Source organism: Mustela putorius, unplaced genomic scaffold, assembly GCF_011764305.1.
Source record: "Mustela putorius furo isolate JIRA1106 unplaced genomic scaffold, ASM1176430v1.1 tig00000827_pilon_pilon_pilon, whole genome shotgun sequence".
NCBI lineage: Eukaryota > Metazoa > Chordata > Mammalia > Carnivora > Mustelidae > Mustela > Mustela putorius.
The window spans coordinates 358,225-375,043 of record NW_025421489.1 but is presented as its reverse complement, the minus strand read 5'-3'; the positions used below and the strand labels follow the sequence as shown (position 1 = coordinate 375,043).

General features: G+C 36.0%; 1 protein-coding gene across 7 annotated transcripts in view; it reads left to right on the top strand.

The window, feature by feature from the left end:
- The window catches only part of LOC101678988 (ankyrin repeat domain-containing protein 26), a 173,857-nt gene that overhangs the window by 125,907 nt on the left and 31,131 nt on the right, over positions 1-16,819 (top strand). For 6 of the 7 annotated variants that reach the window (XM_045084945.1, XM_045084946.1, XM_045084948.1 and 3 more), the window contains 4 exons: positions 6,145-6,215; positions 6,750-6,843; positions 10,477-10,589; positions 12,039-12,168. In XM_045084945.1, the coding sequence (XP_044940880.1) occupies positions 6,145-6,215; positions 6,750-6,843; positions 10,477-10,589; positions 12,039-12,168 (408 nt within the window). Of the gene's footprint in view, positions 1-6,144; positions 6,216-6,749; positions 6,844-10,476; positions 10,590-12,038; positions 12,169-16,819 lie in introns of those variants that run through there. The other variant, XR_006608096.1, reaches the window with a different exon arrangement.

Below are 16,819 nucleotides of genomic sequence, written 5' to 3'. Positions count from 1 at the left end.
TTCTGTTGTTCTTTTGGTTTCTATTTCATTGATTTCTGTTTTCATCTTTATTAATTCTCTTTTCCTGCTGGATTTAGGCTTTCTTTGCTGCTCTTTCTCCCCGTCCTTTAGGTGGAAGTTTAGATTGTGTACTTGAGACTTTTCTTGTTTCTTGAGAAAGACTTGTATTGCTCTATTCTTCCCTCTTCAGGACTGCCTTTGCTGCATTCCAAAGATTTTGAACTGTTGTGTTTTCATTATCATTTGTTTCCATGAATTTTTTCAATTCTTCTTTAATTTCCTGGTTGACCCATTCATTCTTTAGAAGGATGTTCTTTAGTCTCCACGTATTTGGGTTCTTTCCAAATTTCCTCTTGTGACTGAATTCTAGCTTCAGAGCATTGTGATCTGAAAATATGCAGGGAATGACCCCAATCTTTTGATACTGGTTGAGACCTGATTTATGACCCAGGATGTGATCTATTCTGGATAGTGTTCCATGTGCATTAGAGAAGAATGTGTATTCTGTTGCTCTGGGATGGAATGTTCTGAATATATCTGTGATGTCCATCTGGTTCAAAGTGTCATTTAAAGCCTTTTATTTCCTTGTTGATCTTTTGCTTAGATGATCTGTCTATTTCATGGGGGGGGTGGTTTAAAGTCTCTTGCTATTAGTATATTGTTGATGTGTTTCTTTGTTGTTGTTATAAATTGGTTTATATAGTTGGCTGCTCCCATTTAGGGGTATAAATATTTACAATTGTTAGATCTTCTTGTTGTACAGATACTTTAAGTGTGATATAGTATCCTTCCTCATCTCTTATTATAGTCTTTGGCTTAAAATCTAATTTGTCTGATATAGGGATTGCCACCCCAGCTTTCCTTTGATGTCCGTTAGCATGGTAAATTGATTTCCACCCCCTCACTTTAAATATGGAGGTGTGTTGGGTCTAAAATGAGTTCCTTGCAGGTAGCATATTGATGGGTCTTGTTTTTTTTTATCCATTCTGATACCCTATGTCTTTTGATTGGGACATGTAGCCCATTTGCATTAAGGATAACTATTGAAAGATATGAATTTAGTGCCATTGTTTTGCCTGTAAGGTGACTACTACTGTATATTGTCTGTATTTCTTTTTGGTCTGTTACTTTTAGACTCTCTCTTTGCTTAGAGGACCCCTTCCAATATTTCCTATAGGGCTGGTTTGGTGTTTGCGAATTCTTTTAGTTTTTGTCCTGGGAGCTTTTTATCTCTCTTAACTTTTGATGACAGCTTAGCTGGATATAGTATTCTTGGCTGCATATTTTTCTCAGTTAATGCTCTGAATATATCATGCCAGTCCTTTCTGGCCTGCCAGGTCTCTGTGGATAGTTGTCCTGCAAACTCACTATTTCTATTAGAATATTTCTATTCATTGTAGATTATAGACCTCTTGTCCTAAGCCACTTTCAGGATTTTCTCTTTGCCTCTGAGACTTGTAAATTCACAAGATGACAGGGTATTGACATGTTTTTATTGATTTTGATGCAGTTTCTCTGTGCCTCCTGGTTACTGATGCCTGTTTTCTTCCCCACATTAGGGATATTCTCTGCTATAATTTGCTCCAATATACTGTCTGCCTCTCCCCTTCTTCTTCAAGGATCCCAATTATTCTAATATTGTTTCGTCTTATGGTATCACTTATCTCTCAAATTCTCCCCTTGTGATCCCGTAGTTGTTTATCTTTATTTTTTTTTTCAGGTTCTTTGTTTTCCATCATTTGGTCTTCTATATCAATAATTCTCTCTTCTGCCTCATTTATCCTAATAGTCAGAGCCTCCATTTTTTATTGTACCTTATTAATACCCTTTTTGATTTCAAGTTGGATAGAGTTTAGTTCTTTTATTTTTCTGAAGGGGATTCTCCAGTATCTTCTATGCTTTTTTCAAGCCAGCTATTATCTTTATAATCGTCATTCTGAACTCTAGTTCCTACACCTTACTAATGTCCTATTGATTAGGTTTCTGACAGTCGGTATTGCCTCTTGTTCTTTTTCTTCTTCTTTTTTTTTTTAGGTGAGTTTTTCTTCTATGTTATTTTGTGCCAGAGAAGAATAGATAAGTGAGAGAACAAAATGCTAAAAGGGTAACAATGACCCCAGAAAATGTATGCTAAATAAATCAGAAGATACCCAAAACTTGGGGGAAAAAGAGGGGGGAATATATCAGACTGGTGAATAGAATAGAGCCTCACACTTGATTTTGGGTATAGTTTGGTCTGTTAGAAGAAACTGCCTCCCAAAATTTTAAAGAAAGAACAAGTTATATATATACAAAAGTAAGGGTGGATATGATGAATGCGTGGAACATGAGTATAAGGATGAAAATTTTAAAAGATTTTTTAAAAGGAAATGGTATGAAGTTGCTTGAAAAAAGAAAGAAAAGAAATTAAGAAAAACAAGGAGTGTGATCGACTAGATTTAGGGTATATTTTAGTCTGTTAAAAGAAACTGTATCCCAAAATTTTAATGAAAGAAAAACACAAGGGATAGAATATGACTATAAAAATGAAATTAAAAGATTTTAAAAATATCTTGTTAAGATAAGATGTTGATTGAAATAGGAAAGCGAAAGAATTCAAAAAAAAAAAGAAAGAAAAAGAAAAAATAAAGGTGATTAAAAAAATTTAACTTTGAAAGAGTTGAGAATCATGGGGAAAAAAGCCATGAGTTCTATGTGCTGTATGTATTCTCCTAATGCTGGAGTATTTCAGTTCTCGTTGATCGTTAATCTTGGTCTTGGATGGATGTTCTTGTTGATCATCTGGGGGCGGGGCCTGTTGCAGTGATTCTCCAATGTCTTTGCCTGAGGCAGAATTGCATTGCCCTTGTCAGGGGTCAGGCTGTCATCTGCTTGGGTTTGGTTTTGGTAGCTTTTGTTCCCTGAAAGCTTTCTGTATAGCTTTGGAGGAGGAGAATGAAGATGGCAGCTTCCCATTCTCCAGACAGAAGAGCCAAGAACTTCGGTCCTCATTCCTCATTGTGCCCTCAGAGAAAAGCAGTCAACCATGCCTGTCTCCCTGGTCTCTAAGCTCATCTAGCCTATGACTGAGTTTTTATCTCTGGTGCATGGCCCCATTTGGAGTCTCCAAACCCAGTAGATTCCTGCAGTGCACTGCTGCACTTCTCCTCCTGGTGGAGGCAGAGTTGAGGGGGAGTCTCCCCAGATCTGCTGCTTGTTGGGTTCCTGTTTGAAGAGTAGTGCCCAACTGTGCCTTGAATTATGATTCATGGCAACCCCGAGCTGAGAGCCCACTCCTCGGATCTGTCTTTGCAGCTGGCTGCCCTGCTCCAATACCTGCGAGCTCTGCCACACTCAGGAACCCTTGGTCTTTCTGTGATCCAGAAGGTCCTGAGTCCACACTGTCCCTTCGAGGATTCCAACCCCCCCCGCTCCCACCCCCCAGGCCACTGAAGCCATTTCCCTCCGTGGAGCAGACTTCTAAAAGTTCTGATTTCCCACTCTGGTGTTCTGTCACTTGCCGTTAGTCGGCTGATGGGGGCTTTCTCCCACTGTGGTCTATCTTCCCAAATATAGCCTTGGATTCACTTCTCCACGTGTCATCCCTTTGAGAAAGTGGTCACTTTTGTGTTCATAGAATTGCTGCTTCTCTTTGATCTTCTATTGAGTTTATAGGTGTTCAGAATGGTTTGATAACTATCTAGCTGAATTCCTGGAACCAGATGAAATTAACCTCCTCTGCCATTTTGAGGCTAAAATCTTACTGCATTAAAAGTAAGACTGTTTTTCTAAATATGTAGTAAAGGAAGTACTAAAACATACTGCAACTAGACAGAAAATATTTGTCCTATACATATGTTACTGACGAGAGAGATTTACTCTCTTGGTAGGTAACAGCAGATTTTTCTAATGGACTAAATGTTTGCATTCTCACCTCTCTCAGCCTTTTACTCATCCTCTTCTTTCTGTCCTTTTAGTTGCCCTTCCTCTTGCCTAGTCCTACACTATAGAGACCTGAGTCATTGTCTCTCATTCTTCATGAAGCTCTTTCTGATTGTTCTGATTCCCACTGACCTTACGCTCTTCACACTTGTCATCTAGTCTGTGCAGAACAGTTTAGTCCTTTATTTTACATTGTTTTCATTTTTTTAAATGAGAGATAATTTTGTCTTTCTATGTACACATTTATCTAAATTGAGAATGTACACATTTATGTAAATTGAGAATATTTTAACTCAACAGTTTTTAGGATAAAATTAAGTACTTTATACCATATCAATAACTTCTGATTGAAAATATTGACATCACAAACTTTTATTCTAAATATATTTTAAGCAATTGAATGTAAAATTGTGAAAGCATTTAATCTGATAGAGGAGAAGTATTCAGTCAAATGCTTGTTTCTTCCCCCACTCACTATGGAAAAATAGTCTAAATTTGTCTTTCAGCATTTTGCAGCCAGAACAGGTTTACAAGTTTATAGCAGTTTACCAACTATGAAGCTCTGCAGACAGCTTTTCTTTTTTAAAGTTTGTTTGTTTGTTTATATAATTTCTACATCCGTTGTGGGGCTTGAACTCAAGACCCCAAGGTCAAGAGTTGCATGTTCTTTCAAATGAGCCAGCCAAGCACCTCTGGGGACAGCTTTTCTGATATGCCATACCACATAGCCTTAATATATTCATCAGCGTACTTGCCAAAGCAGTGTAACATAAACAGTTACTAAGGTAAACAATATAAACATGAAATGATTTGGGAACATTGATTTAGTGTCCATTAATTCCATGTCAGTTGGCTTTACTTTGCCTCTGATGGTCATGTAAATTATTTATTACTCAGCCTGGGAGGTACTATTTGCACTGTAGTCCATGAACATTGTCCATAGAATAGTATAGAGTGGAAGAAAGTTAAAAGTATTACAAGTGGAAGAAAGTACTCTTGGCTAGGGGAATTGGTAAAATTTTTTTGAAGTACTGAGGGTATACTGTGGGTCTCATGGTCCCTATTTGCTGCCACTTCTGGTGTTATGAAGAACAATTTTGGTATATCTTGTATAAGAGACCACTTTCACTGGCCTTCCATTTGCCTAAAATATCGAATGTTATTAGAACATAGCATACAGGGGTGCCTGGGTGGCTCAGTGGATTAAGCCGCTGCCTTCAGCTCAGGTCATGATCTCAGTGTCCTGGGATCGAGCCCCTCATTGAGCTCTTTGCTCAGCGAGGAGCCTGCTTCTCTCTCCCTCTCTGCCTGACTCTCTGCCTACTTATGATCTCTCTCTCTGTCAAATAAATACATAAAATCTTAAAAAAAAGAATATAGCATACAGCAATAATAATAATGCTAATTGCAGACACTTAGAATTTGTTGTATACCATATACCCTTCTAAATAGTTCATGTATATTTTCTAATTTAATCTTCCCAACATCCCAGTCTGGTAGATACTATTACTATCTTTTTTTTTTTTAACAGAAGAAGAAACTGAGACACAGAAATTTTAAATAATTTTTTCCAGGTCACACAATGGAGTCGGGAATTCAGATCCCAGGCGTTCTGGTTCTTACGAAGATGTTGCTTCTCATTCTATTCTATGAAATATATGGTTGTCACTGAAAGCATCATGTTAACTTTTATAATCACTGGAATAGCCATGGTCATTCACATATGTGAATATTTAAAATTATAGTTGATGTGGTGCTTAGAATACAAAAATAGAAATGTCTACTATAAGCTTATTTCCTATCTTTCCCCTTTTAACCAATAAATAAATTTGCTGGTTTATATGATGAAATATAATTTAAATCATTAAAAATGTTACATTTTAGTTCTAGAGAAGTCAGTAAACTATTCTGTAGGGGGACTTTATGTATTTTAAGATTTTATCTATTTGTTTGTGCGCTCGGGAGAGAGAGAAAGAGCAGTGGGGAGGGATAGAGGGAGAGAGACAGAGAAAGATAGAAGCAGACTCCCTGTAAATATTTTAGGCTTTGTAGGCCATAGGTCTCTGTTGCAGCAGCTCAGCTTTGCTGTACCCATAAATCAGTATGTGGAGGAGAGTGTGGCTGTGTCCAGTAATATTTTATTTACAAAAACACCCGATGGTGGTTTCTTACTAGATTGCCAGTACTTAAAAGTATTTCTTTCTTTTTTTTTTTTTTTTTTAGTTGCAAGATGCTCAAGAACGACATGCAGAGGCTGTAACGCGTATTGAGACATTGAAAGATCACGTGCAAAAGTACAATTTAAAGCAGCACAGAAAATAACTTGAGTATTTATAAAGCAGATCAGCGGTGTAGTATGAGAAATGTATCATTTATGATAATAAATGCATCAGTGTTAACCTGGATAAAAATTTCAGCTTTGTGCTATTTTGAAATGCATACTTTTTGCAAATTATCTTTAAATTTTACATATTAACTGCAAAGCACAACCATAAAAATGACACAATTGCCAAATCTACTTTTAAAATTTTTAAGAATTTATGTAGGGCCTTCAGATGTTTGTTTAGAAATTATACGGTGTTGGGACGCTTGGGTGGCTCAGTTGGTTGGGCAGCTATCTTGGGCTCAGGTCATGATCTTAGAGGCCCAGATCACGTTCCAAGTCAGGCTCCCTGTTCCATGGGGAATCTGCTTCTCTCTCTGACCCTCTCCTTCTCATGCTCTCTCTCTCTCTCTCTCTTAAATGAATAGAATCTTTAAAAAAATGAAATTATACAGTACTTTTAAAATTTATGTGTGTGAGAGAATAATTTTAAAATACTTTTTAGGCTTGAAGTTGAAAATGCCGAGTTAAAAGATACCATCACAAAGCAAGTGGAAAAAATTGAACAGCTTCAGGAAAACACGTTAAGTACATGTTCAGTAAGTCTCTTAATTTCTGTCCTATGGAAAAGGAATTTTTTTCTGTATTAGTAGTATATAAGAATATTTTGTGTAATATGAAAATTCTCACTGATAAAAATGTTTATTCATATTGTTGGTACTTGGTACTAGTATAATTCCTCTTTATAGGTGAAGTTGTATTAATTCACAAATTAATAATTTTTATAGTAAGATTATAATAAAAAATGTTGTGTTGTGATAGTCTAAGAAAAGAAATATTTTATTTACTTGTCAGTGGACATTGGGTTTTGCCACGTTTGGGCTATTGTTAGTAATGTTGCCATGAATTTTGTTATACAAATGTCTGAGTCCCTACTAATATTTTTCTGTATGTTTAAAAATTACCAAACTTTGAGTAATAATTTGATCTTGAATTCTGACTTTCTCTTGTAATCTAAACCCTTCAATGATATTTGACGATGGATTACTTTAGTAATTGTTATGATTTGTAATTATAAATTTTTGAATTATTGTCTTCATCAAGAATGACTAGAGGTCATTATGCATACATTTTTCTTAAAGGAATATATTTTTCTTTTTGTTAATTATGAAAAGAAAAAGAGATTCCAGTGAAAAAGTAGAAATGACTATTCAGTTAGGGCCTTACATAGTAGCATCGTGCTCCTAGCATTCCTTGTAAGTTCAGGAACTAATTTTTTTTTTCATTCACTTGAGTTAATCAGCCTTTCAGAGATTTAACAATCCAATCTCAGGAAAGATTAATATACAATCCAGGATTCCAACTTACTGATACATAGTGAAAACTGTATAACTAATATCAAGCAGAACCGGATTATCACCCCATTTATACCCTCCTTTGTAGGAGAAGCTACCAATGATTTAAGCTGAGAAGACTGCATTGTGAATCTTTTTTTTTTTTTTTAAGATTTTATTTATTTATTTATTTGACAGATCACAGGTAGGCAGGCAGAGAGAGAGAGGAGGAAGCAGGCTTTGTGCTGAGCTGAAGTCAGAGGCTTTAACCCACTGAGCCATCCAGGTGCCCCTGCATTGTGACTCTTAAGTTGGAACAATGAGGTAGATGCATGTATCATGAGTTTCTTTTAGTCACAAAAGCTGCATACTTGCAAATTTTATTCTGCAGCTATACCTCTCAAGGAAACTAGCCCATTCTGTTGACTGCTCCATTTTGTGGCCAAAAAAACACTGAAAATTATTTTTTTCTAGATTTCATATAAATTAGTCACATTTTTTACTGTACTTTTCATTGAGCAAGTAAGGTGACAATATGTAGGTAAGTGGTCTTCTGTGAATGAGAATGCCAGGAGTTGTCCCCCCTATAGTGTCAGGCAGAAATCTATTAAGGAAGGTAACAAATACTATAAAGTTTGTAAGAATATTGGTAGATAGTCTGTAGATTCCAATGGAAATGAATTATGGTTCTGACATAAAATTATTAGCCACTTTAAGGTCTACCCTGTGAAACAAAAACTTAGCTTTCAACCTACTCAGTCCATAGTCCTAACTTCCTAGAAGGTTCCTATCTCATGAATCCCCAGGCCAGAGACTACCTGGGTTAAGATATTTAATAGACACAGTTTTGAGGTGAAGAATCTGAATTGGGAAGAAGAGGTAGTTCTAGGCTGACTTAAGCTTCCGAACAATATAGTCAAATATGTGTCTGAAAAGAACTTCAGAAGACTTCCATAAGATCAAGTCTCTATGGAATAGGCAATTATTCAAAAGAAAAGAGGCAAACAATTTATAATCACCCTTGCGCAGAACCTTTGCATCCTAAAAGAAAAGCAAGACAAAATATAATGGTCAGCAACCTAAGGGTAAGGGTGCCTCATGAAATGATAAAGTAACAATAAACTCAGTAATACCAAAAAGAATCAACATGAAATGAACAAGACTAGCTATCTAGGGGCACTTGAGTAGCTCAGTCAGTTCAGCACCTGCTTTCAGCTCAGACCATGATCTCAGGGTTCTGGGATTGAGCCCTGCATTGGGCTCCCTCCTCAGCTGGAAGTCTGCTTCTTCCCCTCTCTCTCCTCACCCCATTTGTGCACTCTGTGTATATTTCAAATAAATACATTTTTAAAATCTTTTAAAAAAATTAGCTGTCTATAAGGGTAATCCACATCAGGTAATGGTTTTTGAATGTGTGGTTGAGGTTCCTTGCCTACAAGGAACTAGAAGGAAGTACAGATGACTTCAGTAAAGGGTTTAAGGCTGGAGATGTATATTAGAGAATCTGGTTTTGAAGTCTTGAGATTTAAACAACTCAGAGGATTTGAAAGGAATAGCAAGGGTCAGGGACTAAATATATGAACTTGCTGTCATTTAGAAATAAAATGGGATAATAATTCAAGCAGAGAGGGTCAATTATCATATGGTTTCACTTACTTGCAGAGCATAAGGAATAACATGGAGGACATTGGGAGATGGAGAGGAGAAGTGACTTGGGGGAAATTGGAGGGGGAGACAAACCATGAGAGACTGTGGACTCTGAGAAACAAACTGAGGGGAGGGGTTGGAGGGTTGGTTGAGCCTGGTGGAGCGTATTAAGGAGGGCATGTATTACATGGAGCACTGAGTGTGGTGCATAAACAATGAATCTTGGAACCCTGAAAAAAAAAGTATAAAAAAAAGCGCAGAGGGGGAGGGTAAAGTCATTGCTTTCAGCTGCTGCTGAGAAGTAAAGCAGGATAAGGACTTCAAAAAAAGATCCTTGATGACTCTCAAAAATTTTGAGTTTCCAGGATTGAAACTCAGATTTTAATGTAAAAGAAGAAAATAAGTGATGAAAAGATGAATCTGTGGATGAGATGATACATTAAAGAATGTTCAAGTCCAGTGAAAGGGGGGAAGCAGGGTGATAGAAAAAGCTGCAAGAGTTAAGCTAAAATTTTTATATAATATCAAGAAGACTTTATTTGACAAAAAACGTAGTTAATAGAAAAGAAGAAATTGCAATGCTTGGAGAGAATGAGAGTATCTCATCCTAAAGTCAGATGACCATCAAAACTATAATGGGGACTGCATGGGAATTTTTCAGAGATTGTCTTAAAAAGGTGTGATCTCACAAAACCCAGAGTCTCTTAAGCTATGGATGAAAAAGTTCCTAGGGCATCTTTGGAAACTAAAATGTAAATATAGCCAGTTTTAAAAAATTTTTCATTAACCCTTAGTATTAATATGGTTAAGAACCTCTGTAGTGAACAAGTAAATTTTGGCAATTTACTATATATTTCTACAAAAAATAGTGATGAAAATGTAAAACCAGTTTAAGCTGTTTGAAGAAAGGTACTTATATTTGAAATATGTTTTTATTGGCATCAGGTTTATAAAACTACCTTATATTAAATTTAAAATTATAAATTGCAAACTACATTATATAAATTTAAAATTATAATTTATAAAATTTATAATTTTAGTTTTAGATAATATAGTTTTATAAACCTTTATATAATTATAAAATTTAAAATTATAAGTTATAATTTACAAAATTTATAAAATTTTAAACTTTTGTTATGAACCTGTCTAAATATGTGTTACTCATGAATGCATGAGAAATAATATTTTATGGAAGAAGAATGTGTACTGAGATTTTTAAAAATAACTTTCTTTAAAATTTTTCTTTCAAAGTCTGACGATGAAAAGGGACAGATAAAGAAATTTATTGAGTTAAAACAATCTCTTGAATGTAGTTTGAATCAAGAAATGAAGAAAAATGGTGAATTAGAAAAAGAGATTGCTAGGTAAGACTAATATTTCAGATCACTTTAACCATTAATTACTTGATTTAACTGTAATTTTACTTTATTAAAACCTAAATACAAATTATTGCCAGAATGTTATACTTAATATTTAATGATTCCTTACAGTTCCTTTAACAGTAACAACTGCACTTTTTATTGTCTACCTTGAATAGTTTCTGCAAGTTATCTTTGTTTTTTGGTAATCTTTCCTTTTAATAATGTTCTTCCCTTCAAACAAATATTTTAATGTCGAAAAACCTAGATGTGTTTTTGTTTGATCACATCAAAAGTTATCTTGGTTTAGCTTATTTTTTTAAATTTAAATTTTATTAATCAACATACAGTATATTATTAGTTTCAGAGGTAGAGTTCAGTGATTCATCAGTCTTCTAGAACACCCAGTGCTAATTACATCAGGTGTCATGTCCGTAATCTGGTTACCCCATCCTCCTCCCCTCCTCCCCTTCAGCAACCATCAATTTTGTTTCCTATAATTTAGAGTCTCTTGTGGTTTGTCTCCTGCTCTGATTTCATCTTGTTTTATTTTTCCCTGCCTTCCCCTATGCTCCTCTGTTTTGTTTCTTAAATTCTACATATGAGGGAAATCAAATGATAATTATCTTATTCTGATGGACTTCTTTTGCTTAGCATAATACCTTAGTTCAATCCATGTCATTGCAAATGGCATGATTTTATTTTTTTAATGGCTGAGTAATATTCCATTGTATATATTTATGCACCACATCTTTGGCTATTATGGACATTGCTGCTATAAACATTGGGGTGCAGATGCCTCTTTGGATCACTTTATATCTTTGGGGTCAATCCATAGTAGTGCAATTGCTGGGTCGTTGGGTAGCTCTATTTTCAGCTCTTTGAGGAACCACCATACTGTTTTCCAGAGTGGCTGCTCCAGTTTACATTCCCATCAACAGTGTAAGAGGCTTCTGCTTTCTCTGCATGCCTGACAACATCTGTTGTTTCCTGACTTGTTCATTTTAGCCATTCTGACAGGTGTGAGGTGATATCTCGTGCTTTTGATTTGTGTTTATTTCCCTGATGCCAAGTGATACTGAGCATTTTTTCGTGTCTGTTGCCCATTTGTGTGTCTTCTTTAGAGAAATGTCTGTTCGTTTCTTCTACCCATTACTTGACTGGATTGTTTGTTCTTTGGGTATTCAGTTTGATAAGTTCTTTATAGATTTTGGATACTAGCCCTTTATCTGATATGTTACTTGCAAATACCTTTTTCCATTCTATAACTCATCTTTTGGTGGTGTCAGTTGCTCCCTAAGATGATAATTTATTTAGTATGTTCTCAATGTGAGATTGGAACAAATGAGAGATCATAATTTATAGACTTCCTTATATGATAGAACATATAATCTATTTAAATAATAAATCTTTACTCTTAAAGAACCTGACTTACTCATTCTATACTTTCCACAGATTTAAGAAACTTTTAAAAGTGACAAGAAAAAAGTTAAGTGAATATGAAAATGAAGATCTTAGTTTCCACGGAGATTTAAGAACCAGTCATGCTGAAACGGATATTCAGATTAATATGCTAAAACATAAGGTAATTTTTAATTAGTTTTGGGACTTCAGAATCACTTGATTTTGGGAAATAAGTTACTCAGTGCTTTGAGCAGTGAAATACAGATTTGTTCTATTAATTTTATATACCTCCTACATTTTTTGGTAACAACTTTGAGATAAAAATGAGCATAACATACATATTCAAAGAGTACCACCATCAATTTTAGAACATTTTGTCACCCTAAAAAGAAACTTGTATCTTTTACCTGTTTCCCTATGCTAGTTTCCCCTTCCCTACTCTTGTTAGCCCTTGGGAACCACTATTCTACTCTCTGTCTCTATAGATTTGCCTATTTTGGAAATTTCACGTCAATGGAATCACACAATGTGTGGTCCTTTGTGACTACCTTCTTTCATTTAGCATAATGTTTTCATTTCATTTCATTTCATTTCAATACCTATTTTGTAGCATGTGTCAGTACTTTTTTATTTCTTTTTATTGCCGAATAGTATCCCACTGTATGGACGTGCCGCATTTTATTTATTACTTATTAGTTGGTGGACCTTTGTGTTTGTTTGTTTTTTAAGATTTTATTATTTATTTATTTGACAGAGACAGAGAGAGAGGGAACACAAGCAGGGGGAGTGGGAGAGAAAGAAGCAGGCTTGTTGATGAGTAGGGAGCCTGACACAGGACTTGATCTCAGGACTAGGATCATGACTTGAGCTGAAGGCAGACGCTTCATGACTGAGCCATCCAGCCACCCTGGGTTATTTTGGTTTTTAGTTATTGTTGATAATGTCATTGTGGACACACATGTACAAGTTTTTATGTGAACATGTTTTCATTTCTCTTGCATATATACTTATAAATGGAATTGCGGGGTCATATGGTAGCTCTCTAACCCCCCCCCCCTTTTTAACCCTAACACTGTTTTCCAACATGGCTGCACCATTTTACATTTTCATTAGCAGTGTTTGATGGTTCTCATTTTTCCTTTTTTTTTGGGCCAATATTTGTTGTTATCTGTTGTTTTTATTATAGTCATTCTAGTGGATGTGAAATGCAATTTTGTGGGGTTTTATTTGTTCATTTGTTTCAAGATTTATTTAAATTTTAGTTAGGTAACATATTGGTGTCAGGAGTAGCATTCAGTGATTGATCACTTACATACAACACCCAGTGCTCATCACAAGTGCCCGCCTTAATCCCCATCATTCATCTAGCCTACCCCCTACCCACCTACACTACAACACTGTTTTTTCTCTTTAGTTACGAATTTTTTATGGTTTGCTCCCTTTCTTTTTTCTCCCCCTTCCCTATGTTCATCTGTTTGTTTCTTAAAGTCCACAGATGAGTAAAATCTTATGGTATTTGTTTTTCTCTGACTGACTTGTTTAGTTAGGTATCATATACTTGATGAGTTCCATCAATCTTGTGGTTTTGATTTGCATTTTCCTTAAAACTAATGATGTTGAGGGGTGGCTGGGTGGCTCAATTGGTTAAGTATCTGACTTTAGCTCAGGTCGTGATCCCAGGGTCCTAGCATCAAGCCCTTTACTAGGCTCCCTGCTCAGCTGGGGGCCTGCTTCTCCCTCGCCCTCTCCCTCTGCATCTCCCCCTGCTTGTGTTCTCTTTCTCTGTCAAATAAATAAAATGTTTAAAAACAAACAAACAAACAGAAACTTAATTATGTTGAGCATCTCATCTTTCTATGTGTGTAATTATCCATTTCTATATCTTCCTTAAAGAATGAATCAATTATTTTGCCTGTTTGTTTATTGGATTGTCTTTTCATTATTGTAAGAGTTATTTACATGTCCTATATACAGATCCCCTATCAGATATAAGATTTTCAAATCTTTTATTTAGTAGCTTGCCTTTTCACTTTATTGATGGTGATGTTTGAAGCAAAGATGTTTTTAATTTTGATGAAATATACTTAATCTTTTTTTGTCTTTTGGTGTCATATCTAAGAAACTGTTGCCAAAGCCAGTCACAAATGATACAACTATGTTTTTTTCTAAGAGTTTTATAGTTTTAGCTATTATGTTTTGAGTTAATTTTGTATATATGCTATGAGGTAGAGGTCTAATTTTATTACTTTGCATGTGGATATCCATTTGTCCCAGTACCATTTGTTAAAAAGACTATTTTTATTCCATGTAATTGTTTTATACCCTCATTGAATGTCAGTTCACCATAATGTAGCAATTTCTCTTTAGATTGCCAATTCTAATGCATTGATCTATATGTCTATCCGTATGTCACTGTCTAAACAAATTTTATGAGACATCTCCCCTAGTTGTCTTGCAAATTACCACTTATAAAATAATAAAAAAGTCACTGTAGTGGAACTTAACTTTACCTCTGTAGACATTTTTTCTTCTTAAAAAGGAGACTTTTACCAACTTATGCCTTGCTGACTCCATGATCTGATGAGGAGTTAGGCTCAGAAAGATAGAGTCCTGTTTCTTTTCTCCATTCATATCTTTAGTCTCTCACTCAGTGCCTCCCATAACCATTTTCATCAAATCTTGGTTGTAGGATCTGCTCTCTACTATTTACTTTATTATGTTTTATGAACTTGTTATAAAGTGTAGACTTATCCATACATTTCACCATCTAGGGAGGAAAAGATGAACACTGGGCCTTCAGCTTTCCTGTTTTGAAATCTTGCTAATCCAAAATTACAACTCACAATTAGATACTCTTTTAACCTGGTTCTTGTGTATAACACTGGTGTTGATCCTGTTCTTGGCAGAGATCCTACATTCTCAGAAAACACAGTTGTTTTTATCTGTCTTCTTTTAGTTTAAATAGAAAGATATGTACTTTAATAGCTCAGTATGTAATTAATGGAATAAACATTTATTACATTATTTCAAGAATACAGCTGTAAATTATCAGGTTTTATTTAATGGAGTTATCTGAGACAAATAGTAGGTAAGCAGTTTGAATTCCAAAAAAAAAAATTTTTTTCAAAGCCTATTTGTATGATATGGGAAAGCTCTGTGGCACAACATAAAGATGAGATGGTCTTACTTAACTCCCCACATAAACAAGGTTGGAGTAAGATAAAGGAGAAGTTATATTCAATTTAAATAGTGCCAAAGGACAGTACCTTTGGTTTTCTACTGAAAAGATTAAAAATGATTTCATAATATTCTCTTTATTTCCTCACTGATGAAAGTAGAATAATGATTGAGTATTGGATTGATTAAAAAATACTCAAAGCTGCCTATTTCTTTTAGAATTTCAGTTAATGGAGATCAGGTAAAAGGTCAAATTTTGGTAGTTTTTCTAGTATTTCAGCTATTATAGTTCAAATCATATTGTCTCTCTGCTTGTGAGTTTTTCTTTTCCCCTAACTTGAGGGGAAAGTCTGTAAAGGTGTTCCTGCCAGTTGTAATAATTTGAAATTGAAGGGAATCTTAGAAAAATATCTTAAGAGAAAGGAAGATGGTGGCAGAGTAAGAGGAGCCTAGGTTCACCTAATCCCTGAAGACTAATAGAAGAAAGTCCACTAATAGAGAGAAGAGGCCACATCAAAGAAGGTAGAAAGTACAGAGATGTGGTTTAGGAGAGAAACAGATCCTGGTTGCTGCAGAGGAGAGGGAGTCGTCATGGAGAAGGGCAGGAGCGAGACATGGGACTGCACAAAGAGGTTTCCCTGTAGCCACTGGCTTGGGAAGTGAGAGGAGCTTAATTTCACGAGTTCTTACAATTAGGAGGGCTTAAAACCTGGAATTCTAAAGGTCATTTGCTTGGCTGGGATAGAGCCTGTATAGGCACTGTGCTGCTCTTGGAGAGAAGGCAGGCAAACAGCAGGGAGCATACAGCAAGGAAATGGTGATCTGAACAGTGTCTGGGGTATACAGTAGGGAAATTACTCACTCTTCTCAGAGCATTTCCCTGAGAGTCAGTGTTCACAGAGATCCCTCTCTAGGAACAAAGGAACCAGCTGGTACCTCAGCACAAGTTTACAGAGCCATCTGTGGGAAGTAGTGCAGCTCGGACACTGGCTGCCTAATCTGCCGAGCACCATCCCCTTGCACTCCAGTGGAACTGCCCTGCTCAGTCATTCTTGCTTCAGTTACACCACAGCAGGCCTTTCCCCGAGTAAATCAGCACAAGCCCCTGTCACACCACATCTGACCAGATTCAGGAGGGCCTCAGTTCCAGTGGAGGCAGTGACAGGTCTCATTTCACAAGCACACCAGAGCACACCTAGTTAAAAGTAGCTACATTCAGGTCCAGGTATCAAACACTGCCCACAGCAGTGAGGGAGAGCCTCTGCAGATGTCTGGCCTGAAGGATAGAGCAGCCAGAACACAACAGCAGAGTGCATGCTGCACACACTAGAGATACTCCCCTAAGCATGAGACCCTGCGTGCTACATGACGTCTTTTTTCATAAGTCCATTACTTTGGGGAGCAGGTGACATAACTGGCTTTTCTAACACAGAGAAGCTGGTAGATACTTAGATAAAATGAGAAAACAGAGGAATTTATCTCAAGTGAAAGAACAGGATAAGGCCACGGGTCCAGAGATTGAAGTGAGACAGATGTAAATATCATGCCTGATGGAGGATTTAAAGCAGTGACCATACGGATACTCTCTGGACTTGAGAAAAGAATGGACAAGATCAATGAGACCCTTAAAGACCCTAAGAAAGAATCAGAGATGA